The sequence below is a fragment of the Neopelma chrysocephalum genome, unplaced genomic scaffold (assembly GCF_003984885.1).
Source record: "Neopelma chrysocephalum unplaced genomic scaffold, ASM398488v2 Primary Assembly neopelma1_60, whole genome shotgun sequence".
Taxonomy (NCBI): Eukaryota; Metazoa; Chordata; class Aves; order Passeriformes; family Pipridae; genus Neopelma; species Neopelma chrysocephalum.
In genome coordinates, this window is record NW_020897715.1 from 11,778,582 (window position 1) to 11,805,241 (window position 26,660).

The 26,660-nt window shown below is 39.3% G+C and overlaps 1 protein-coding gene across 8 annotated transcripts in view; it reads left to right on the forward strand.

Moving 5' to 3' along the window:
• GRAMD1C (GRAM domain containing 1C) overlaps positions 1-26,660 on the forward strand; it is a 52,802-nt gene that overhangs the window by 12,291 nt on the left and 13,851 nt on the right. For all 8 annotated transcript variants that reach the window (XR_003533827.1, XM_027681133.1, XM_027681134.1 and 5 more), the window contains exons 3-9: positions 5,880-5,964; positions 9,206-9,309; positions 11,065-11,160; positions 12,371-12,451; positions 18,540-18,658; positions 19,804-19,924; positions 23,783-23,942. Coding sequence is in view for 7 of the 8 variants with exons in the window: in XM_027681133.1 (XP_027536934.1) it covers positions 5,880-5,964; positions 9,206-9,309; positions 11,065-11,160; positions 12,371-12,451; positions 18,540-18,658; positions 19,804-19,924; positions 23,783-23,942 (766 nt within the window). In the remaining variant the exon portion in view is untranslated. The remainder of the gene's footprint in view (positions 1-5,879; positions 5,965-9,205; positions 9,310-11,064; positions 11,161-12,370; positions 12,452-18,539; positions 18,659-19,803; positions 19,925-23,782; positions 23,943-26,660) is intronic.

Here is a 26,660-nt window from a genome sequence, read left to right on the forward strand (position 1 = left end):
CCAGTGGCCCTGTGCTTATGAGACTCCCCAGAGGTAAGGGTGAAGGAAAAAGCATATGATGAATGTCATTAAAATAGTCGTGGCTCCCTAAACTCTTCCCCCTCCCACTGTGACTATGACCTTGTTCGCATTTCCTTGAGAACATGGGAACTTCTGTAAAGCAAGCTCTTAAGGAGTACAGTGGCTGAGCAAACCCTGGCAACAGTTGCTTGGTTTCTTTTTTTTTAGTTGGTTGACATGCCTCTCATGACCTATGAATTAAATACAACTGTGTGGGTAAGCAGGTGTGATCGAATACCTCCTTATTTAAAAAAAAAAACAAAACAAAAATCCCCCCCAAAACCAAAAAATAAGTAAACCAAAGTGTACAGTATACTGTACACAGCACATTAACTCATGCTAAGTAATGTGGTGCTGCTCTTCACATCCTGTGAGTGGTTCTTTCTCTTTGTAAGTTTAATGTTTTTGTCCTTTAAGAGAAAGAAAAGAAGAGTAAGTCACTGCTAGTAAAGCTTTTGAGTACTCAATGATTGAAAGTTGTTCCTAAACCAGTTTTTTTTTTTTCTGTGATTGTCAGGATTTGGTTAGTGAAAATAAATCACTTTGAGTGGATCTAGACTGTTGACGTGTGATAAAGTATACAGAACAAGTCTGACACTTCTAACATACAGCCTAGTGCTTGTTTTCAGAAGAAATGGAAAGCTCTGCCCTATAACTACAAAAAGATAAGGGAGACTGGTAGTCATGTGGATCTAGGCTTTCACTGTGATTTTTGTGCCTAAAAGTAAATATGAGTCAGATTTGTGTGTTTGTGTGACAATGCTATATTTAGCTTTCAAGAAGGACATTAAAAATAGGAGGGGATTCAGAAAAGCCACAAGAACAAGTCTGAAAAAATCTCTTTGCCATTATACTTGAGAAGCTTAATCCCTATGTCAAAAGAAGATATGGAGTAACTTGCTTACAATCCAAAAATAATTCACAGAGTGAAGATAAGATTAACTAACAGACTAGTAGAAGAACTATGCATAGCTAGGATGGATTTTTCCATCAGGAGTGACTTTTAATTTAAAAAGGTAAAATATATATATTATTCTTTGCCAAAGGGAAATCTGGTCATCACATCTCTAGTTTTAAAGTAGGAGAGCTGTGGTTTGTGTGATATAAATTAGATGGGTGGTTACAATGAACTTTTCTGGACTGAAGAAATGGCTGCAGTGCTGTCCACATTCTCTGATGGAAAGGCTTGTCAGACTTGGCACCTTCTACAGGTAGCCTCAGCAGGGAGACCACCATCTCAGTGTGCCAGGGGATTTGTTCTTGTGTTTATGGGTAAGCATGCCTGAATTTATTTTAGGGTATGTGAAGCCCCAAGTTTGCCTGCCTTACACTGCTAAATGAGGCTTTTGTTCAGGGCTATTAACTTGGCTCTCACCTATCCTAAGGAGGATTTAGTCTCACTGAAGATGGGATGTTGGTATGTTTCGGTTTGGCTTTTTTGTTAGTTTGCTTTTGGGTTGTTTGTTGTTTGTTTTTTTTTTCCTCACTTATCAGATAAGTTTAAAGAATATTTCCAGTACAAAGTAGTCTTGTTGTATAAAATCAAACCTCCTCTCTGACTGTGTGTTTTCTGGATGCTGCTTTCTTTTTCTTTCTGCTGATGCTAAGAAGGGTTTTAGCCAAATTTGAAGAGGAAGGAACACAATGCGTTCTTCAGTAGAAATGCAGGAGCCTTTGCAAGAATATTTAATATTTGTTTTAACGTGCTAGCGTAGGATTATAATGTACTTTCATCCTAACCTTACTAATATCTCCAGATTTGGTTTTGACCATGTCTAGAAACGTCTTAGGAAATTACTGGTCAATCTCTTCTGTCTTTGGGGAATAGCATGTCAGGTGGTCTTTAAGTGGGGTTTAGAGAGAGTGGCATGGATTTACGTGCTTTATGTGGACTTACAGAGAAGCAAAGCCATGTGTTCCATGGGCCATATTTTGTTGCTTGAGTGAGGCTTCTGAGCATAAAAGGGGAGTCGGTGGGGCAGCTTCCTTGTAGGCTTGTTTGATTCCGGGACCTCAAGCACTTGGTGGTAACTGATACCAAGACTGAAGCTCAGTGGGAGACACGTGTGCATCTCTTAAAATGAGGTGACATCAGAGTTGTGTTGCTGTACTGGTGAGGTCAACTTACCTGTGATCTCAGCTGTTGTATTTGTAGCTGCATGTCAAAACCATGGAATGCAAATTGTCAGGTGACTTGGGTTTTGTAGTTTCTCAAAACAAAGGGAAAACATTAACAAAGTAAATTCAGAATTGTTACTGTCATTAGTTGATTGTTAAAAAATGTGCAAACCATTTAGCTGAGGTTGATTGACTATTTGCATGCTTAGTGATATGTGCAATCAAATAATTTCATAACGATTAGGGTTTTTGCTGTACTCCTTGGAGAAGGCGTAGCTTAGTTTTCCTCTGCAGTTTGCTAAGAGGCTCAAATTGTTTGCAGTAGCCACACTTTGAAGATGTAAATGTGAAGGGAAGTTTTTTTTTTTCCTATCCTATAAATAACTCAGTCCTAATTTAAGTTTACATATTTTTTTCTGGAACATGACTTTATGTAGTTGGACTGTTCCTTTTCTAAACAACATGTGAGAATCACTTGGTTATGTGTCTCCAAGTAATACCTGTTTCTTACATAAATGTCTTCTGTAAAACTTTTTGGTTGTCACTGAAGATGGTTTTCCATTTATGCTTATTTACAGTTTTCTGGTGTATTTTTTGGGTTCAGATGGAAAATGCTAATATATTGTTGGCTCGACTTAATTTCCCTTGTGGTTAAATATAGCATAACCATAAATGCCTAAGATTATCCTCGGGCAAAGTGTTTGCCTGATGACTTATAATTAAACCTAGAAATGTATATGTGTTAAAAATGAGTTGCTGTTTTCATCTCTTAAGTATCATACTATAATCTGATTTACGTCTTTCTTTTAATATTTGATGCTAGATTTTGTAACCCAGAGGTGGCAACCTGCTTCAAATGCTGCCACATGTTGGACATGATAGTAGCCATTATAAGAGATGCTGTATTCATAGAAATGTCTTATTTTCTTCACTTCAGGGAAATTGAAATTGCCAGTAGTGTTAATTGTCCCTGTTGTTTCCCAAGTCCATGGAGGGATCTCTTAATCACCAAGCCATATATTGAATAGGTAACAATTACAGATCTAAGTGAGCCTGTTTTCATGCAAAGTAGAGAAAAGATAAGGGTAGAAAGTTTGAGTGTGCTCACTCTCTCTTTTCCTGCTGATTAGATAAGGATTCAGAGCAAGCTGCGCATAAATGGCCTAAGAGCTCAGTAGAAAGGTACAATTAATAAGAGGCTTTCTTATTTGTTGCTCATGACAACACTTCTAAATGCCAGCAAGGATTTCTCAGAAGCTATAGCAGGTTTTATGCTCTAGAAAAAAAAAATCCTTTTTAAGTAAAACTCGGTGTCTTGAGTTTGGATTCTTGGAGCTGTTGAACTGGCTGATTCAGACACTAATGTAAATGTATCTGTGATACTATGATGTTCCTATTTTCCTTCTGATTCCTTTTGTCTTATAACAACAAAAATGCTTAACTCCAATGTAGCTCTTTTCTCTTGTATACAGTGTGTTTGAGAAACTGCTTTTCTCCTTAAAAGCATTACTGCCTAAATCATAGCTTCATAAATCAGACTTGGAGATAGTGAGTTTTCTTTTGCTCTCATGGCAGACCAGTTCTTTTATCCCCTTGTATGCTGGCATTTTCAACACAAGCTAGACTTCAGTTAACTGAGGTATGACTGAGTGTAAACCATAGGGTCTCTGGAACTACAGGTGGAAACTTTACAGATGTGAGTTAATTTCTCACTTTTCCCTATGTCTCTTTCCAGAGTAATTGCAAAGAACTTGGTTTCTTCAAAGCAGTGCAGTTGTTGGATGCCTGTTTTGGATGACCAGTTAGAAGTGCGTTTCAGGGCTTGATGTGGCTAGGCCAAGAAACCACAGCCTATCTACTTCAGGAGGTTACATGCTCTCCAAGAATGTTATTTTTATAATCTCAGAAACAACTGAAATATAACTGGAAGCATACAGCTTAGAGGACATGTTAAACATGTCACCCTTTACCTGCACCCAAAGCTTTCATGTTTACTTTTCTCAGAAGGGGAGGGTGGATGTCTGTTCAGTCTCCATCCCTCACTGTCTTTTTGCATTACAATGCTCAGAATATTAGTGGACAGCAAATACCTCCTCAAGCAGTGATCAAATGTAAAGACTTACCTTTAATTACCATGAATAAAATAAACGTTAACTTTTTTTTTTTTTAAAGCTGAACCGAGTCAGGGCAACTTTGCTCTCTCCTGTGTTAGGTGCACTTAAACATTTGACCTTGAAGTAGCACTTAAGTGTTGTTGTGGCCTAAGAGCTCAATTCTCAAGTATAAGTAGATGACAGACTATCATAGTCTGTGAGTCTAGGGTGGTGTTCAGCAAACTTTCGAGCTGCAAGAAGCAGGAAATGTCCTCTGTGGAAAAAAGAGCGAAAATATGAGAATCTTGAGGAGGAGGTGGGAGCAGTATTGGCTCTAGTTTATTAAAAGACCCTGATAAATCTGCCTTTGTTCTGGGATTGTTTTGACAACAAGCATAAACATAATGAAAGGGTAGACCAACTAACATACAACAGGAGTGTGTCAAAAGTAGTAAACATCCTGCAAGGTTATACAGTCAAAAGTGGTTCTTTGCCTCCTTTCTTCCCCCATGCTAAAAGTAAGTAGCAACAAATCTTATGGCATAGATGGATTTAATGGTGAATGTCAAGTTTTGGAGTAATACAGTTGCTCAAGGAGAGAAGAGCAGCAGTGTGCTTAAGATCTTCAGAAAGGTTAAAAAAAGTGTAAAGGAGGTCTTTTCATTATATTTATACCTGATTTTAGTAACACTTGAAAGCAATTTCTTCCTGTCTTAGCCATAGTCCAGCTGAGTCATGGCCTTATACAGCATTTAGTTAGGTAGTTATGACAGCCTCTAAAATAAGTGTCCAACATCTGTCAAGAAAAAAAAATGGCCGTGTTATAACTGCAAAATGAAAAATAGGGCTTTCACAGGAGAATATTTTCTGGAGAACATGCTGAAGCTCTTTATTTGAGTGGGAGCAGGAACATTTCTTTATAAGAATAAGGAGTTAAAAGTCCATCAAGATAGTCTTCTGTACTGTGAGTTTGCTGCCCACTTTGAATCTCAAATGAATCATATAAACAGTGATCTCCTTGAATATGAGGTGAAATGTAGAATAGATCAGAAAATCAAGAAGTGATGGTGGTGCTGTTATTTGTGCTTATTGGAGGAAAATATTACCTTTATTCCTACAAGTCTAGTTATACCAACTGGAGAAAAATCCAGTGCATTGTAGTGTTCCTGAAATGGTGCTCCAAGTAAGACATAGGTGTTCTAGGTTGTGTCCTTGTGTCTAGCTAGTGGCCTACATGAGGGCTTGATCTACTCTGTCACCTCTGTGTTGTGGCCTTGCTGCCTCTTCATTTAGCCTGTGCTAGAATATTTAGTCCCAGAAGGGCTCTCATCTCCTTATGAGTGCAGCAGGTTGCCATCATACAACTGTAATGCCTTGTGATTGGCATCTGGCCTGATACAGGGAATAGTTTGGCCCATGCTATCCTAAATACTCTTACCATAAGCAAGCATAAAGTTACAGTGATGATCACATTTAGATACCATCTATTCTTTATTGCTCTTTTGATGTTCATTTGTTCTTCAAGATAAAATTACGCTTCCAGTATGAAGACAGTTGAAGGCCGAAAATAAATCTGTTTGCATAACCTTTTACTGTTCTTTGTTGCAGCTCTCAAGTTCCACTTACAAATATAGGAGTGAAGAATTCAAGAGGCAGTTTTCTCATCTGCCAGACTCAGAGAGACTCATAGTAGGTAAGACATAATCACAGCAAAAATCCTTGTCTTCTGGCTGATAACTCCAGATTGCAGTAGTGTCAAAGCATTTTGATTTTTTTTTTATGGCAAATTCTAACTACAGCTGATAACTTTCTATTCTCCTGTCTCTGAAATAGCACCAGATGCCTTAAGGGAAAGTCAGGTTCATACTCCTCTCCTGTACTGACTGCTTTGGGAAAATGACAGATTCTTTTTGGGGATTGAGAAGTGAAGGAGAGGGTGCAGAATCCTCCAATTCATCTAGATACAGGATGGAAACCTTTTAATGACTTTTCCTGATGCTACTTTTAGTGCGTTTTTAGACAAAACCCATAGTGGAGATATGATTGTCTGACAATGGACAAGTTAGATCATTATGCAAGGTCAGGGTGAGCACTGAGCACATAAACTTTGCATACATGCATTGCCAGGCTTGTGAGATGGTAGTGTGAGAATAGCAGAGGTAGAATTTAATCCTAAGAGCACTGAATTTGTCTTATGCTCTTTCCAGCAGGGGCAACCAACTTGGTGTACCTCTTGCAGTGTTACAACCTTTTATTTTCTATCCTATGAGTGTCTGCATCCTCTCTCTTACTTTAAAGAGGCAAATAGTTCTGACAGTCAGTTGCTGTAGATGTTGGTGGAGGGGGGAATGATTCCGCAGTTGTAATGGTTTGGAGCGTGGATACAAAGTTAAGGATGTTTCAGAGACCCTGTTAGGTAGGTAGATCATCCTTGCAAGGAGCATTTCTCCTTGCTCCCCGGAACTAACACCCTTGCCTAGGCACCTTGATTAATGTAACTTGTGAGACTGAGTGACACAGTGGGTGTTTCTAATTTAAAAGACTTTTTCAGATGAATAGGAGAGGAAAGAAGCTGATGTCAGAGAATATCAAACTATGGTGCATAACATCTCAACACAGAGATATTCCTTTTGAGCTCCAGTTCCCTGATTCAGTCCACTGTAGAATCCATAGAAGGTAAACATGTAACCTGCCTCCTTCGAATACAGTGATGCACCTTATTCCCTCCTTTATTACCTGCCTGCACTGTATTTGTTTAACAAATACCCTGTCCAAGAATTGGGTGTTATTTTTATACAAAAGGGGCATTGTGACTGTTTAAAATGAATGTCTCATTTTATGCAACCTTTAAGGAAATTACTGTTGAGAGGCTGTCAGTGTATGCTCGCAGTGTGCAAGTGACAGCTCTGAAACAGTTAAATCTTTGTGTCTTTTTCCAGCCTCAGAAGGGGGCAGTTATCCTCTGAAATGCCTTCTGAATTTTTAAAATACTTTAGTACCCAAAGTAAAACAGAAGAAATAGGTATTACTTCAAAGCATTGTTTTGATGTTTCTCCTTATACTTGATTGATACAAAAAGCCATGGAGCAAACTCTGAAGCACAGTTTCAAAGAACAGACTGCCTAGGACTTAGAGAAATATTTACTAATGGGTTAATCTCAACAATTTAGCACCTGCTCCATCAGAAGCAAAGTCACTACTTTTATATAGTTTTTTTTTTACCCTGTAAAAACAGCGCTTCTCTGAAATGACTTTTTGCATCCCCCAAGCAAAGAGCTCTTCCTTTGCTTGGTGCAGAGAAACTTATTATAGGCTTTACAGTGCTCAGAGAAGCCCTTACTTGCTGCTGTTCATTAAAAGAATTGTAACTGCTCTTGTTCATAACTTAGCTGTTAAAAAGAAGCAACTATTCCACTGTAATGAGCACAGTATACAAAGATTGTAGGAAATATTTTCTTAAAATGAAAAGAATTACTTAGACTTTCTAAATCAGAGCTTAAAGGAGTGCTGTTATAATTTGTCTGAAAATGTTGTTTACAATCAGCATATTTAGTTACTGATTTTGAAAACTTAGAAGGAGAAATGCTAATCTCTCCCTTTTGTTTTGATATTTTCTTTTGTGTAAGTAGGTCAGATGGGGTTGCTCATCACTTGCCCAGTGATGACCTTTATAGGTCTAAATCCTTTCCATGCAAACTTCTTAGTAATGCTTTCCTCAAGTCCTTAACCTCAAACTCCTGCTTCCTCTCTTAGCATTTTGGTATCTGACTTTTTGTTAAACATGCACTTACTGGTTTAGATTTAAGTTTATGTAATTCTGTTTACAGCTATGTCTCCAAGGGCTTGTATATATGTCTCATTCTTGTTGCAAGAAACTTTATTTCCACTTGATTATTTGAGGGGAAAAACCCAAGGGAACGTTAAAAACTATAATAAAAGCTTCTGTAGATGCAGACTTAGCTTGAAGTTAGGATGTTGGGGACCCCTGAACCTCTTGATAATTGAACAAGAATTGTATTAATCTTGTAGTACACAAAATCAAAATTCTGGCTCGGACAATACCAGATACAATGCTTTTCAAAATAACAAAGACATTTGATACCTCTAAAGTTAAAATCATTAATATCCTGCATGAATACCTACATTCTGGGTATTTTCTATATGTAAGGTAGCCTTCTTTAGGTCAGAGCTTCCAGAAGAGGTCTGCCTTAATTATCTAGCAGTAGTACTTCTGAAAATTCCTTTTGTTTGAATCTTCAGGCTCTGAAATAGTGAAAGCTCTCGGAGATTTTTATAAAGTGCAACCAAATCCTCTGCTCTTGTTCATAATTAGCAGGTATCTGATGATGCGTAATTACATTCTAGCTGAAATTTGTTTCTCAATAGGGATGTTTCAGTCAGAGACAGTATCATAAAAATGACAGCTTCTGAAAATATCCCCCGCCTGAAAACTGGATAGCTTCAAGATGCCCTTTAGTGTCTCACTCTGCGGATAGTTTTAGCTAGTAATAGGAGCTGTTTAGTGGAAAATTATTATCTTACTACAACATATGAACTACCATTATGTAGGAGTTGACAGTATAATCTGTTATAAAATGTTTGTGTATTCTGTTGTTTAGGCACTTTGAAGTTTTACTAATTAATACTTCTCACGTGTTCCTGGTCTTGCCTGATACCTCTTCTCTGAAAGCATAGGATAATGCACAGAGGGTTGATACATGGAGTGCTGTCCTCAGAGATATTCCATTAACTCTGGGTGTTCCCAGAACAATGGTCTGGATGCAACCCAGTACAAGTCTGCCTTTGTAGACTTCTTAAGAATGAAAGAAATGGCTTTTTATTATGTTGTAATATTCCTATCTCGTTCTAGTTAAGAAGGTTGGGTCAACTGTGCTGCAGTGAGTGAGTAACTTGCTCTTGCTCTCTCTACATAGATTACGCCTGTGCACTCCAGAAGGATATCCTGCTACAAGGGCGCTTATATCTCTCTGAAAACTGGCTCTGTTTCCACAGCAACATTTTCCGATGGGAGACCACAGTAAGATTGCTTAGCACACTTGAATCCCACCTTTTCTTTGTCCTATGCTATCACGATATTGGGGTAGAGTCCCTCAAGCAAAGTTTGGCCTGTCAATCTCATGCTAGTGACTTTGGGCTGTAAAGAAAGAGCCTGCATCCCTGAGTTGATATGCAGATGCATTGCTCTGTAAAATGAGAATAGCATTGGAGACATCCTAATGCTGAAGTAAGCCTGCTCAGTCAGTCATTCAGCATAGGAAGTTTAGGAATTATGCAAAAGCTGATCTTTTACATTCCTGGGTGACAGTTTGCCTCTCCTTACTAAGGAGAGTTACCCTATAAAGGGACATAACACATAATCTTCCCCTATAAGACCAGAAGCACGACACAATACATGGTGTTGCCCTATTTGAAAACTCTCCAGCATTGAAGCTCACTTGATTTAGTCTCACATGTAAATATGAGCACCTAAGAACAGCAAAAGGGAATTGATAAATGATCTCTGCAAGTTCTCATATTGTGGTCTGTAGCTTTTGAACAGCATGGACAAAATTCGGTATTTGTGATATGTTGGCCCTCTTTTTCTGTAAAAATTAGGTTAATGAGTTAAATTTTTCATTCAAGCAGTTGTTGCATCTGCTGTAGAACTTTCATAAGGCAGAGAATGAGAAAAGGAAGATAACCTAGGTAGTAGGTGATGGTTGTGTCAAAATGTTCTGTGAGCTGTAAGACTGCTCATATCTTAAGTTAATCTCTTAAATTTAAGTTCTCTGAAATACACGGGATGAACAACAAATAGCTGGTATACTTAGGACAGTGAGGGTATGTAGAAATACTTAACTGAAAAAACAAAGCTTAATTTCATCAAATGTATTTGACTGAATATTTCTTATTTGAGACTTGAAATAAATTAAAAATAAACCCTTTGAAATTACACCCTTGAACACGTAGACTCTTTCAAGACTGATTTTTCAGCCAAAACAGCATACATCCTTGTATGCTGTTGCTCCCTGTATAGCTGAGTGGTATCTTCAGTGATAATCTTTAGACAATCTGAATTCATCAGCTACAATGGTAGAGCCAAGTTGGGGGACCTCCTTAGCAGGTTATGTTGACGCAGACAGAGAATAAGTGGAGGACCTTCTGCACGCAGGGGAAAAAGCAAATACAGCTGTATGTTCTTCCTTTTTCCAAGCAGAATGGCAGCACAGCCTTCTCTGCAAGTGAAGGGGGTAGGCTGAATGGAAATGGCTTGTTGCAGCCAGTCAGACCATGCTCTTCTAAATTTCAAGTACTAATATATAAGGCAAGCACACTTAAGCAGGAAGATTTTCTTGCAGTGTCTGGACTGCAAATAAACCTCTGAAAATGGGATATATTGCAAACTTCTGTGAGATGACATAGACAAGAGAGATCAGATAATAGACTGTCTTGCTTTATGTCTAGCATGCTGATTGAGATTGGCTTTCGCATCTGTGGTTTTTATTTGGTTGGGATTGTGGAGTATGGCTGGAGGAGTGGAGGGAAAAAAGAAAGAACCACTTGCTTCCGTAGTCCTAATATGAAAGGAGATTATTCTTAAGTCACCTTAGCTTCTACTTTGGAATACTTGCTGTTAAGCTTAGCAAGTGAAGACTGTAATTGCCTTTGTGATCTCAACTAAATTGCATCCCAGGGTTTAGGGTTAGAGTTCCTCTTGCATGTTCTGTAACTTTAAATTTTTAGTCTTAACAGTTATTTTTTGATATGTCTTATTAAATCTGTTTCTGCTTAGATTTCTATTGCCTTGAAGGATATCACTTTCATGACAAAGGAGAAGACTGCTCGGCTCATTCCAAATGCCATACAAATAGCAACAAAAGGAGAGAAGGTGAAAAGTTGTTTTAAAATATATTCTTGTTAAATTATAATGTCTAAGACAGAGCACTTGTTCTAGTTTATATTTGCATAAGTAACTTCCCTATCAAATTTTAAGTGTGACTGGGACTGACTTGGTGGGATTGGGACAGACTTGGTGGTTTGGTCCCTATGCATATTGGCTTAGTAATTCAACTTTAGTTTGACTGTAGAATTCCTTCATAGTGTTGATGCAGTAACCAGGAAGGAAGAGGCTTTGTCTCACTGACTAAAAGGAAAGCCATTTTGAAAACTATAAGTTCAGGGCATGAATTCAGAATGTGCATTCTTGATATTGGAAAAATATTAAAGTGATATGAATCACTGGATTTAAAGTGCCCCTGGAAGAAAATTGCTGAAAATAAAAGGACTGTGGTGTCATGGGTTTTGAGTTATGGAGAAATTTACCCTAGAACATGCAGTTATATGTGCTGGGAAATTAAGTTTGTGAGTGTGTATTTGAAAAACTGAAAAGCATGATGCAGAATTTTCTTACGTGCAACGCAGTTCTTCTGTAAGTGCCTTGAAAATAATAATTCTTGGGTGGATGCAAAGAATAGCTTTCCACAGTTAATGTGGAGTTGTTCTTTGTGAAGGAACTGTGATTCCTCATATTTGGCCATTCCCTCTCAATTTATCCAATATTAACTTTCATCAACAAGGAAGATAGACCTCTTTGCTAAAAAATAACTTTCAAATGGGAAAGATTTTAATACTGCAAACGATGCATCTAATTTGATCTCATATTTTAATTATTTTAATTTCACATCATCTCATGTGAAAATGTTAGTAAAACGAATGTGTGGCAAAAGGATGGAAAGAGCTGTGACCTGTAAGAAACAGGCATATGCATCTCTGATTTGCTTCACCTCCTATGTGGAAGTGGGAGACATTTAGGTGCGTACTTAGTTGAGGAAGAGCTCTTCCTTCATGCCAAGGGTAGTCAGATGCCCAGAAGAGCAAGTGTCTTTATATACTGGGTGGACGTTGGGGGTCTGACTCTTACTTATGGAAAGTGATAAAAAGTGTGGAGTGTGAGGAATATACCCCGGATTTGCTGAATGTGAAAAGAGGCATGCTGTTGCTGAAAACCTTACAATATTCAAGATACAAGGAAGCATTCTGGGGTTCTTGAAAGTACCTACAAGTGAGCTTTTTTTGTTTTCACCTTGTTTTTCCTGCAGTTTTTCTTCACGTCATTCAGTGCAAGAGACAGAAGCTACCTCAGTATCTTCCGTTTATGGCAGAATGTGTTGCTGGATAAGGTGAGTTTGTACCTGTCAGTACCTTTTTCTAATGTGGGCATATGTGTCTTTGGAGGATAAGAGACTTGAAGTTAGCTTTTCCTTTCTGACTTAGAATTCTAATCTGATGTTCTCCTTTGGTTCCTTGTACTTTATGTCCCAGATAAAATTCTCATCCTTTCCTTCTCATACTGCCACTTAAACTCTGCTGTTGATGGAGCATATAGGTTGCATGCTTCTCTTCACTACCAGCTCAAGCATACGTTACTAAATTAGTATGCACTTGCTTTATGTTTTTTATGATTAATTTGTGATTCAAAAGACAAGAGGCTTTCTCAGTGAAAACTTTTAAGGAAAAGGGCCTAAAATCTCCTTCTCGGTTAAGTTAGCTGAACCTTTGCCATCCAGCTCATTACAACTCCCCTGACCTTGAATAAATGCAACAAAGGCAAGCTGTATGATATGGAAGTGTATTTTGGCAACCTATGTGAGTTAGTTTGATTTATATTGCAATTTGTGGATACTTAAGCTAATCTTCTTTCCAAAAATGCACTGACACTTTTGCAGAACATCACTGTAAGAAAGATAATTTTTGTAAACCAATTTCTTCCTGTTTATAGCTCTCATTGTTTAAATATTTTAACACAGTTGCAATTGCACACTGAAATATCCACATATAACTGTGCTACAATGGCCCCCAAAGGATTGAAGCTGTTGGACTACTTATAGGTTGTAGCTACCCTTTTTTTGGTTATGTTAATTTTAGGGCAGACTAAAGGCACTTTTTGTCAAACAAAAGCTGAAAATAATGAGAGTGCAATTTAAGGCAAAACTAATGTTTCCTGCTAATCTCTTCTCCCCCAAATCAAATATTATTTAACTGTAACATCATAACCATCTTGTCTTGAACCCAGCCACAATGTACTGTGTCATCTTTTAACAACTGGAATGTGCAACTGGAAGTAACCCTGCTTTCTTCTGTTATGCATTTGTCAGGAATAGCAATTACCGTATTCAGTTGATTAGTTTGTGGTGCTGGAGGGTGAATGTATGGACATCAGGTACACAAGTCTGCCCAAGGGGCTGGAACAGAGGTAACAAGCTTTGTGCTGTTCAGTATTAGTTTTCCTTGTGTGTTTCGACTCTGTGACACTGGAATGAGTGTCACATAAGGAATGACTTTTCACTTCAGAGTACTAACTGAAGGATAGATAAGAAAGCAGGAGGCATGGACTGCATGTAAGATGAGATGTATTAAGCCAGCAGTTTTTAGGGATCGGTGCATTTGAGTAGCTTGGGAACTATCCTTATTCTTTTTATCAAATCTTGCTGTTAGCTTGCTTGCATCCTCACTGAAGTATGTTAAAAGGTAAGTCTATGAGGTTTTCTGCCTGGGGTTCTCAGTTGTAATATGGAACATTTCCATGAGGTATATGTAGGGCTTTTTAATGTAGTATGTTTGGAACTAGTTACTGAAACAGGATTTCTGTTAGGTTGAGCTCCTACTTCTGCAATGTAATAATGACTTCTGATTCTCTGCTAGAATGTGTTTGAGTCACCTGTCAGCCTACTTTATGATTCTATACTAGATCAAGCTTATAGAGGGGCACTGTGGAGTTGAAAGTAGAAACTGAGGTTGCTAGAGCTGGATCCACTGACTCCACTACAATGACAGCTGTCTACTGAACTGCTGCTAAAAGAGAGCCCTTGCTACATCCAAGCAGTTTTACTCCTTTCTCCTCACTACCCCATGGCAGGGAAAACATACATTTGAAAAATATCTCATACATCTGAGGCCCTGGCTTGGTATGCCATATTAAATTGTGAAATAAAGTAATTCTGTTGTAATCAGAATAACTCTGACTGCAGCTGTCACAGCGCTGGTTTGCGCCACCTGATGATGAATGATCCCCAATTTCCAGGATTTGGATCCAGGAGACTGGAATTGTATTTGCTTCAAATCATGTCTATGCTGAGGTAATTTTCAGTCACTGGCCTCTTCAGCACTTCCTGGGCATAGATTTCCTGTTACGAGGTCTCACCTCTGAAGAGTGACCTGTCTGCTTTACCTGATACACCTGAAGCTTTCATCACCTGCAGAACTTCGTGGTGGGGTCAGCATGCCCTTTCCCAGATCTCCATCTCGAGGCTGTTGTGTCTTGTACCTCTTAAGTATTGCATGTCCTAGGTGGCTGAACAAGTAGTCCTTTGTTAAGTCTGCCTTTCTACTAGAAGGGGCTTGCACTGTGCAAGAAAAACATCAAATGGTTAGATGCTATTCTGTGCCTAAACTTATCCATCCAGATGCTTTCCCCCAACTTTGCATCACTGTTCTAACAGGACTCCTGGTCCCCTTTAGCTGAGTTGTAATTCTCTAGCTCGTAACTTCTCCTTTAGACCTTGCTCAGAATACAGTACTGTGCATCTGGTGCCTTTCTGGGAATCAGTGGGTACCTTCCTCTTAAGATGGTCCTTTCTTAGGCTTTTTATTCTTTAAATGTCCATGTAAAGATATTTTTTTCTTTCAAGCAAAATTCTATCTTTTTTTTCTCCATCCCTATTGCAACATGTGTGCAGAGTGAGTCTCTTAGGCTTTTACCTTGCATTGTTTTTTAAATGATCCAGCATCATGGAAAATAAGGAATCATTAATGCAGGTCTGGAAGAGACATGACACCAGTGTTGATAAAACAGATAGCTGCTTCCATATCCACTGCAGCTTTCAATAATACATTGGTTTATAAAATCAGCTGAAAATCCTGTTTTGCAATAGGCTTTCCAGATTGGTAAAACAAGTTTACTATGGCTGCTATTGAGAGTAAGAGCAATGCCATTTATACCTTTGCTTTATTTTCCTAAAGCTCGTGGGTGTCAAATATCCCTCCAGTTTAAGGGAGAAGGAACAAATTAAAATGTAATTAGACAGGTCATTCAAATCCCAAACAAACACAGCACTCCTTATTTCTAATGGAACAAGATCTTAACTTAATCGGTCTCAATTCCCATGAGTCCTCTTCCTTAGAGTTGGATTTACTTTCCTATTGTTCTTTGTATGCTTTGCTGGGTAGAGATTTGCACCTGTCTCCAGAGACATGGTAGCAGGTAAGTCTAGAGGTGTGAGAAGGGACCAGAATTTCTGATCAGTTGGGCTTCTTATGGCAGACATCTTCCAGGACAACACTTCTGCCTTCTCCAGCAGCTTCTCAGGAAGGTTGTGAAAAAAGAGAGGTTTATTTGCACCTTTGTGTGCAACAAGCGTTATTTTAGAGATCAAAGAGGGCTTGGTTTGATTCTGACCTTCATGTTTGGGCAGTTAGAGAGCAAATTTGCTGTTTTCCTCCCCTGTTCTGCAAATAAGCAGTCAGACAGTTCTGTAACAGAGTCGCCTGGCAGGAGTGTGGTGTGTGGTGGGCTGTCTCTTGAGTCAATCTGTATGGCATGTCTTGTTCTTATTTCTGCATTTGTCGATAGGGGGTAAAAATCCGCAGCTTTGCTTCTGTCAGTGTTATTCTGTAGTATTGCTTGTGCCATGACACTGCTTTGTTGAGTGTGAAGCAAAGTATTGATGTTTTATGCTCTTGCTGGAAAGACAAAAGAGTTTTGCAGCTGCTTCTTGTAGCCTTTGTGTTTGTACACAAAGAAAACTGAGGAAAAACCCAGCACAGACCATCACCTTGAATGGGCAAAGTAATTCATGTTTAGATTCAGCCTTTCAAGCTTCAGAGCTTCTCTAAACCATCCTCTCAGAAGCTGAAGTCTGACCCAGAAAATTTATGCCCTTCTTTGCTTTCAGAACTGATCCTTTCTGAGAAAATAAAGCAAGTCTGGTTTGGTCTTGGGTTGTGACCATTAAGAACTTATTATATCGAGCTGAGCTAGAAATAATTGGGCAGAGCACAAGAATCCTGTTTTAGAAGCAGAAGTTGGTAGCATTGACTTTACAAAACCACAGGAAACAGCTTTATAGATTCCTAAAATGCATAGCTGAAAAGCTTCTCTGCTTTCCTCAAACTATTAAGCTCACTATACGAGGGCAGTCTGATTTGCTCATAGACTGCTGTGGAACATGCCAGTGAATTTAATTGGTGACATTAACTATTTCCCAGTTATTTTCTTATGACTGGAAATAAAAGCACTGGCAGTATTGGGCAATGGAAGTAGAAGTAGCTTTTTCCCTTGTCCTTTGATTTCTGGTTGAAAGGTGTGCTATCTAGAGATACCTCGGTCATATTTTTGAAATATTTTTGTAATGCTTGCACCTGTTTTGGGCCACTTAATGATAGCAGCTGTAGGTAGTTGTTTATGATTATGAATTTATTGCTCCAAAACACAGCATGCCTGCGGAAAGTAAGGCAGCTGTATATTGATGCACGTGTTTTTAGCAGTGCATTGCTCTGTAGAGCAAACCCCCGTGGCAGAAGGAGGCTGGCACTAGCTGCTATGACCCTTGCTTTATGGCTGTGTGTTTTGTGTTTTAATGTTTACTTTGTCCTCGGTAGGATTAAATACTTTGAAACTGATCTCTGCCAATAGCATGCTTGTGCCAGCTGCTTTCTGAAAAGTCTGAAATCTTCTTGTGCTGGAAAACACCCTAGGGGAAAAACCCCTCCTGATCTCCCGAACTGGGCCCGGCTTGCCCCGGTCCTCGCACGCTTCCCTGAGGTTCGGCGGGAGATGCGATGCAGCGCGGGGGTCCCGCAGCGGGGGCGCGGGGGCAGCGGGACCCCGATGGAGCTCCCGGTCCCGCCCCGGGCCGGCGGGAGCAGCCGGGGAAGGCGCTGCCCCGGCCCCGCTCCGGGCGCGGGGGCGGCCCCGGCCGGGCCCCGCCGCCGCCGCACAGCAGGAAGTGGGAGCGCGGCGGCCCCGGCGGCGGCTCCCGGCGGGAGCGGGGGTGTCCCGGGAGCGGCGCTGCCCGGCGGGAAGCGCCAGGTTGGTGTCGGTGCGGGACACGGCGCGGGCAGCGGGCGGGGGGAAGAGCCGTGGGGCCCCGCATTTACATTCCTGCCCGGGGGTCAGCTCCTTCGTGTCTGTCTAAAATTGCAGGTAGTGTAACACTCTACAGGTGAAGCAGGGAGGTGGAGAGGATCGTTTAAAAGCCCTTTAAATAATGCATGCGTATTTAATGTCATCATTTCATGCAAATAGTAAGCAGTACTTGTGTTACTGCCTCATTAGCACAGTCCTGTTCCCTTGATCGATATGAGTTGTGGCCAAGACACATTTTCCAGTGTGGTGTCTCTGTTTTTTTAAGATCGCTAGTACTGCTCTCTGAGCTCTGCTAAATACCAAAACCTTATTTCCTTTATTTCTTTTTTTTTTTCTTCTCCGTGTAGCCCTTTGCAGTTGAGGTGGACTTTGAAACTTGTTGCTTGCTTTGCAGAAATGAATGTGTGATACCGCTTTCACTTTCTAAACTTTGGATCTAAGAGAACTTAAAATATGTTCCAGTAGCTATGGGAATTCATGGAGCAGGGCAGAGATATTGTAGAGAAAGAGAAGATAGGTAGTAGTGAGTCAAGGTAATACTGAACAAAATCAGCTATTTTTCATAAAGAGACTGCTGGTGGTCCAAAGTTAGGGCCTCCTGTCTCACCTTGGCAAAGTGGGCAGTTGGCTGATGTGGACACCACTGTAGTGACTGAAATGCAAGCCTCTCACAATTTGTAAAGTACTCTAAGCATCCTCAAGAAACAGGCAGGTAGGTATCTATTAATTAAACAGCTTGTCTGGGATCAAAGAGGGAGTCCTTGGCTGTCTAATAGTTACTGATCTTGTGCTATATTGAATAAAAATCAAGAGGGAGGTATCTTAAAGGTATCTGTGAAATTGTTGATGACACACGAAGCAGCAAGTAGTGGCTACAAGTGTGTGTTTTCTTGAAATGACAATCTAACGTCTGGTTAAACAGTGATCGGTTGGGAATATGGAGTAGACGGGAGTACAGTTGCCCAAAATGCTGAAATCCAATCTTGGAATGTGATATCTAAATGCTTTCAGTGCTTTTCAGAATTGAGGTTAAAGGGTGTGGTGTAATTCAGACTTGTTGCTGTTTTACCTCCGGTGCCTTACTGTCCTATACTGTGGTTCTTGACTAGCTCGCTTTCTTTCAGAGGCTAACCAAGCAGGAATTCTGGCAACTGGTACACCAGAGCTATGGTTCTGAGCTGGGTCTGAACACTGAGGAGATGGAGAGCTTCCACTCATCATCTGAGGACAACGGGCAGTCTCGGTAAGGAGAGGCTATAAAGCCTGTTGAAACACTTGGGGAGAAGCACTGTCCTCTTTCTTAGAAGTTCTTTTGCCAAAGTACTGCTGTAGCCTTACCAGAAAGATTAAGCCTGTAGTAAAAGAATGCAAAAATCTGACCTGCATAGGCTGAGCATGCATAAAAACTCAACCGTGTTCATTTTCTAAAATAATGGGAGTGCAGCGGAGGCCCCATAAGGAGGGGAGGTAGGAAGATGTTGTTCTCTCTGGATCTGCTTGGGCAGATAGCAGCATAGGACAGCTTAAATACTGACTTTTTTCATGATGGTGTCTAGTCAGTACCTCTTTACCCTTCTGCAGTATGGAAGGGCTGAATGAAATGGAGCTATATATGATTTTCAGATACTTTTTTCCCCTCCTCCCTTGTTTTGCTTTGCTCTCCTCATGTCTGTGGTCTTAGCTGAATATTGTGTTGTCCTCAGGTTGAATTAGAAAACTAGAATAATAATAAATATAATAAGATGGAATAATTGTAATAACAATGTGGGTTTTTTAAGAGTTGCCTTGATTTTTTGTTTTGAACAAATGTGAATTAACTTATGAACTGCCAGTGTCAATTAATAACAGCACTTTATGCAAATAAATGATTCTACAAAACCGATCAATGTAACTTGTCTCTTTGCAATCCTGTGTTATCTATGTTTGTTTAGAAAAATTTAGGTTCATTGCAAGCTTTAAAAGATGTCCTATTAAATATTTTCTGGTTGGTTTTTTTGGTTTGTTTGTTTGTTGCCTGTAAAAAAGGCACAACTGTGCAACTCTGGAATAAGGGATGCAGGAAAAAAATTATTTTATCACACTTTAATACATTTTCTTTCCAAATTTCTTCTAAGCTATCTCTGTTTCATCTTTCCCTGCAGCACTATCTCTGTGATTCGCCAGTGCTTGGTTTTATTAACCTTATGATCAGAAGCTGAATCTTCTGAGAGGTGCTTAGGATGAGGAAAATGGCTTGAGAGATTAATGAGCTGTGTGTGGGAAAAAGGAACTGGTAGTTTTTAATGTTAGATTAACAGCCATAGTTTGAATGCAAAAATCACACATAAGCTTTCTCAGATTTTTCAGCACTTATATCTCCAAAGATATTTTCCTTTTTGCTTTGGACAGATCCAGCATTTGTGATGATTCTGGAGAAAGGGATGAAAAACTACCTAAAATGATTGGTTTAGTTCGTGAACCCACACTTCAAGCAGAAGAAGAGTCACTCAACAGACACACGTTGCCGGGAGTAAGTGCTGACACAGCCTTTCCTGCTATTTGTAACTGATAGGCATATATGCTTAACTTGTGTATCTGTAAGCATAGGAGGCATGGAGTTCGTAACTTCAGAAGCCTTTGAGAATTCAAGAATGTTTCTTGAATTTGAAAATGAACAAAATTCTATATAAGAGAACATTGTTGGTGTGACTTTCAGCAACATCCTGTCACTAATTCACTGCATAACCTGGCTGGAACACTGAGGCTTATGCCCTGGTCTGTTTTTGTTGTTTCCTTTAAAAACAAAATTACCTGGGTTTTTAATCCACTTCCCTAGGGACCATATGTATTTTTATCCAAGTGCTTTATGGAAGTAACACCTTTTTCACTTGCAATGCTTTCTTACTTGTGGTATTTGTCATTTAAAAAGATATCTCTCCTGTACATAAGGTTTATTAGAGGGTAGTTATGCTTTGTTTTCCTTGCCTTCAAAGGTCACTTAGCCTACTGTTGTGAACATATGACACCTTTTTTATTGAGATTTGTGGAAATGTTTCAGAAGGAAGAGGAAAACCCCCACACTTGTTCTTATAAAGATGAGTTTTACTGTAATTCCTTGGGTTAGTAGAACTGAAACAGCATGAATGTTTCACTCATGTTCATTCATGTTGTATGAATTTGTGAACATATTTGGCTGTTTGGAATGGCAGGTGCATTAGTAGGAATATCTGAGATGGGCAGAGTGTCTAGCACAGTTGCAGGGACTCCTGTGTGTAGTTGTAGTCCTAAAAGGTTACAGACATTTTCTCTTGGTTAATAGATATCCCAAAGATCTTTGAACAGCAAATGAATTACTAAAGCATTTTTTTTTATAAGCTTCACTAAAGTTGGGTACTGAATTGCTGGTTTTGCTTTGGAAAATTTGGGGAAGGAAGAAGGGAGATGATTTTAACAGTTTTTACTACCATATAAATCTGGCTTTTGTCACTTCCTAAAACTGATCTGGAGGTTAAGTAGGCTTTAAATAGTTTTGCCAAAATTGAAGTTAATGGCTACAGACTCATATCCAGCAAACCATACTGGTGTTTGTCAGATGTTACAAGGTTAGTTAATTGCATGATGGGTATCCATCATGGAAATCCTAGCAATATAGGACATTTTTGGAAGTAAGGGAAGCCTGAGAGGACTGTGGATGCTGCTGGAATTTTGGCTCTTTAGAATAACTAAAAATCTACACAGGTAGCCTTGGTTTAGACTTGTAAGTCTTATTTGCACAAGAACAAGCCATTTAAAAATAATTGCTATGTGTGGAAAAGAAACCACACCCAGAAATGTCTCCTGTGAGTGCTAAATCTAATTGGGCTTGTTGGTAAGGAGGAATGCCTGGGGATTTGGTCTGTAAGCAAGGAAAAATGCCAGGATTCTCCCTTGAATAAACTGCCTTTAAAAAGTCTTTTAATTATAGTGTAAAAGTGCAATCTTGATAAATATGTAACTAAACTGTTTAGTTTACTGTTTCAGAGTAACTAAAATACGTAATGATTGTGTTCAGCTATGTGTGTCACTTGGCATTTCTCAAGAATGTCAACACTCTCTCCACAGCACTGGGATTACAGCATATTTTGTAGAACCAGAAGAGCAATAGGAGGAGGCAGTAGTGCTTAGAATGTATTTATCAAAAACCATTGCACTGATGACACAAAACACAGTTAATCACCTTCCAAAGACTGGAGGGAAACAGGCTTAACCTCCCCTTTACTCTGATAGACAAAGCATGTCCCAAAACCCTCTTCAGTGGAAAATAGGAGTTGGCTGTAGTACTTGGCCCATCTTGGAAAAAATGTTGTTAATGGCTGTCTGTAGTTAATTGAAGAAAGTCCATGTGGAACACCACTCATGGCTCATCTGCTTCTCTCACTCACTACATCTTAATGTGGGCACCACCTTATTGCCTTTGTTTACAACTATCATCTTCCCTCTGCCCCTTGTAGGAAGCCCTTCCAGTCCCAGAGCTTCCTGTTTGCAGGCTAAAAATCAGAAAAGCCTTGGCACAAGTTTTAGCAGTACTGGACTAGCTCAGGAGATAAATGTACATAGGGAAGAAATTACACATCTTTAGTTCCAGAGACAGATCTAAAAATCATTACTCTTCAGTGTCAAGAAAACCCCACCAAACCAACCCAATATCCCAACACCCAAACCCTCAAGAAAACAGTGTTTAAGTTGATCAGTTATTCCAAAAGCCTCAGCATGAATGTCTTCTTCTTTGACATCATGAAAGGCTTTTTTGTTGGAGCTGTTGCTCTTGTCTTCTGACTTGAGCCTGACTTCCCTGTTCTGCTCATAGCATAGTAGGCTGCTCTTATGCTGGTAGTGGGAGCTCCACTTGTTCACCAGATCCCTAATTGATATCAAAACTCTATGAGAGTTCCTTGGATTTGTGCTGGATCTGTGTCAAGTTTTAGACTGTTCTATCACCACTAGCTCCTTTTTGACTTCCATCTATATTGGTAAAGTATTTTGACATCTAAATATTAGTTCTGTCCTAGATCCTGTTGTTTGACTGAGTAAAACTATAGGCATGGTAGGTCCTTTCAACAGCAGCATTTGTTAATTGATCTGCTTTTCTGATTCAGGTTTTGGGTTTTTTTTGACCTTGAAAGGAGTCTTTTTGTCTGCTTATACTGCAGTCAGATTCATGCCTGTTTTCCAACCACCCACCTTTTGCTAATGGCCTTTAGTTGCACAAAAAAAAGTAAATGGTTTTTATTTTGAAAAAAGCCAAGAAATACAGGAAGTACATGATGACGGTTCAAACAGCAGATGCTTTTTCTTTCTTGAGTCAGTGCTGAATAATTTTATGGGATGATGGTATTGCAGATAAATCAGAACTACTCAGCTGAGGAGGCCTGATCATGTTTACTATGGTCCATGTACTGCTGCATAGGGGGACTGTACTGTTGTTGATCCCAGGTGTTCCACTGGAGGCAACAGGGGCTTTGAGGGGAGCTTTAGAATTAAAACTATGATTGAAAGCTCATAGATTAGCTTTTTGGGTGGCATTTTGAGATACACAAACCTTGTCCATACAGTTTCATTGGAGATTTACTTCTTGAAGCGTGCAATGGTACGTGTGTGTAGCCAACAGTTATTACAGCTTAGGGTTAAGAGCTGCATCATTGATTCAGTGACTGATGTTCTGGGGGATTTGGAGATAGCAAATGATACTCTATCACTGTGTTTCTGAGCAGTAACATTTTATATGTAGGATGGCTCTAGACAGTATTTTAAAAGGGTAAAGAAGTCCTGCAAAATAAGAACCTTTCAAAGATGTAATTGGGATAATCTAATCTTACTGAAAGAGGAAGGCCCTGCCTATGTTTCACTGTGCTTCCCCTCCAGAGTGTTGGACCTTTGCTAAACTGGCAGGAAAAAAAAATAAATTGATCAATACAAAGTAAATCTGTGTTAGGTTAATGAATTTGTATCATATATATATATAATATATATAATTTATGCTTGTGTTGATGTAGGGAAGTGGACCAAACTGTGCAGGTAGGTGCCAGGGGACTGGATGGGGTGTAAACTGTCCCATTTAATGCAGCTCTTGGTACCAATGGTACATACAAGTAACTCTGTTCCTTGCTACCAGGATTTACTGAAAGATTTAAATAAAGAGGAAGGGAAGTTGTCTGGGGTAGAGGAACAAGGGAGAAATTAGCACTTGACTGTGTGGTGATCAAGTAGATAGAACTTGTGGCTTCCTTTGTATGACTGTCTTCTTTGAAAGTAACTTTCTCTTTGGGTTTTGGTGTGGGATTGTTTTTTTTAATGGTCTGTGATTACTGATTTTTTTTTTATTTATTTTTTTTCCTCTGGGTTGTTTCAGGTGGAGGAGTCCCCAAGTGAGAAGCAAATAAAGAGCCCTCTTCCATCTTCAGAAAGAAAACCTGTTAAGCTAGTCAGGAGCAGGTCTTTAGAAAAGTCCTTGGACCTTAATGAGAATGAAAATCTTCCAGAGAGGAGCAGTGCTTCAGATAGTGAAGAGGGTAAGTCTTATAACAATTGGGATCTGTAAGACAACCTGACTTTGGTGTTCCATCTCACTTGTGGAACAAGTTAGAGAACTTTCTGATCTTATGAAACTTGTTTGCTTATTTGTTTCACAGAATTGCAGCAAAAACATCTTTGTATCTTAGTTTCTGGGGAGAAAAAAGAAGTTGCTGAGTGTTTAGAATGAACACAAACAAATTGTGGTTTTGATTTTTTCTCTCTTGGTGGGTAGAGAGTTGCTAACAGCTTAAACTAAAAAATGTTTATGAGCAATGAGGTGGTGTTAGTTCACTTTTTGTGTTCTCACAGATATTTAAAAGATTTTTGTTTTGTTTTGTTTGCACTTCTTGGAAACTGAAGGAAAACATTTCAGGCATAACAGTTCTTAAGTTTCTGAAAGATCTCCCCCATCTCCCTTCTTTACACTCTTACTTTTTTAAGGCTTGTGGGCTCCAGTGTTACTGATGGAGTAAACTGAGGAACTCACTGAAAGTCCAGGCAAGACAACTTCCCAGCTTTCAGGATAGTATTGTGCATATTCTGAATGTGATCTGAAAATTAAAAACCTTCATGAAAACCTTAATGAATATCTTGGAGCAGATTACACTTTCTGTGCCAACAGTTAGTATCTTAATGGGTCCTAATATACTATCCTCATAACTCATACCTCATTACCCAGTACAAGATGAGAAGAAACTTGGATACCACAGTGGTACAGAGATTGTAACTTGACTGTTACATGTTTCTTTTGATCTTCTTACCATAGGAGTGAAAATGTAGCAGTATCTTACAAAATGGTTTTGGTAAAAGAATTTTTGATATGTGCTTGGGAGACAGTTAGGCTGGAGCCTGCTTTCTACCTGGACTGGATGACAGTGAGACTTGTGCTGAGGTCCCACAGTAGCCCCTTGCAAGTTCTCACTTTCTAAGGAGAACTTTTCACTTACCATGGGGAACTTTTCTGTGCTGCAGGGCTCTGGTTGTTCAAGCAGCTCACTGAAGTTGTGATGGATGTTCTGTTAAATATCCAAATCTTAGACTCTGTAAATGCCTTTAAAGTGAAGTGTGCAAAATCTGTACTGGTTCCAAGGTTATATGGTGGTGTGCAAATGAAAGACAGAAAAGCTCAACAGTACCAGTGTGCTTAGTAGCAGCTGAATATTTCTTTCATATGTGAAAAGAACTTACTTTCATCACTTGTTGGCAGAAATAGAACAGTTCAGTTAATTGAGGCTGGTTCTTAATCTCTCTGGGAAATTTTGTATCTTACCCTTTCAGAGTTGACAATTGAAGTTGTGTGCAGGGGTCTTTATGTTGGGATCATTGAGGAGTCCAGGAAAGCTTTTAAAGTTATGGATTGAATTGGCTGCCTGCAAATGGCAATTTTTGCCTGGGGATATGCTTTTTATTCAACTAATTTTCCTTTTGCTCGCCCATACTCCTTCTGTGTTTGCTGGAGTTCAGATTCAACTTGATGCATGTCAGGTTTTATCATTTTTGTGAATATACCTAATTGAACGGGATGCTGTTTATGCCATACTTCTATACACTTAACAAGCTTCACAAATTAATTTACTCCTTCACAGGTGTATCTTTGAGAGCAGCAGAAAGTTTGGCCTTTGGATGTTTTACATATCTTGCAGTTTTCCTATCTTCTTAGTACCACATCTCTCTTCTGGGTTTTATTTTTTATGGGAAAGGTCTCCAGTGGAATTGACTGAAAAATAGTCCTGTTGTCTTTCATGCTGCTTGCTGCCTGAACAATAGCAGTAAATACTCCCTGTCATCCTTGCATTAGTGATGTTGAATAAATAGAACATGTTAAGTTGGAGATGTCTCTTTAATAAAAAGACAACTGACTTCATGCTGCTTTTATTTCTCCTCCCTCCCCCAAGACTAGTCTTTTATTCAGAGCAGGATTTTCTAGACTCACAACATTAATCTTTTCTCTCAGATTCTTCATGCTTAGAATTTTTTTCTTCTGTTTCTGTCTGTTTTCTATTGCAGTTGCCCCATACCCTTACAAGGTGAATTCCTTCACGCAAACGAAACTAGCTTTCCTACATGACAAAGGTTTACCCATGCGATTAATTTCTCTTGTGTGCTCTGGCTCATACTCAGGCTGCCCATGGAGGTGTCCTGGCAAATAAGGTGAGGGGCAAGCTCAAGACTCTTGTTCTTCCCAACACTAGTTCTCTTATCCTAAGCAGTTCTCACACTGGTTACTTTGGGGGAGGTGGGATGTGCATCCCACTAGGCACCACTGGCCTATAGACCTGCATCTTGGTGCTTTTGTCTGGTTTCATAAATAGGAATATAAATTCTTGAGCCATGACAAACTTTTGGCTAAGCTAAAAATTAATCTGTGGTCTTAATTGTAAATTTTAGAAAATGAATTTTAGTTCAAGCACGGAATACACATTTCCAAAACAGGGCCAAGAAGTTTTTTTTAATTTCCTCTAATGACTCTTGTATGTAGGGTGGGTTTTTTGTTTTTTCCTTTCTTTCATTGGCAATGTTCAGCTGCATGAAATACTTCAAAGAAAAAAGGGGAAAACAGGAAATTGGAAAACAATGTTTTCTATTAGAAAACTTTACTGTATATGAGGGCATAATAAATTTCTGATCTCCTTGCATAACTTGACAGATTTATTGCATTGTTTCTATTTGTACTAATAACCACCTTAAATGTGCGGTCTGCAGGAGAGTGTAAC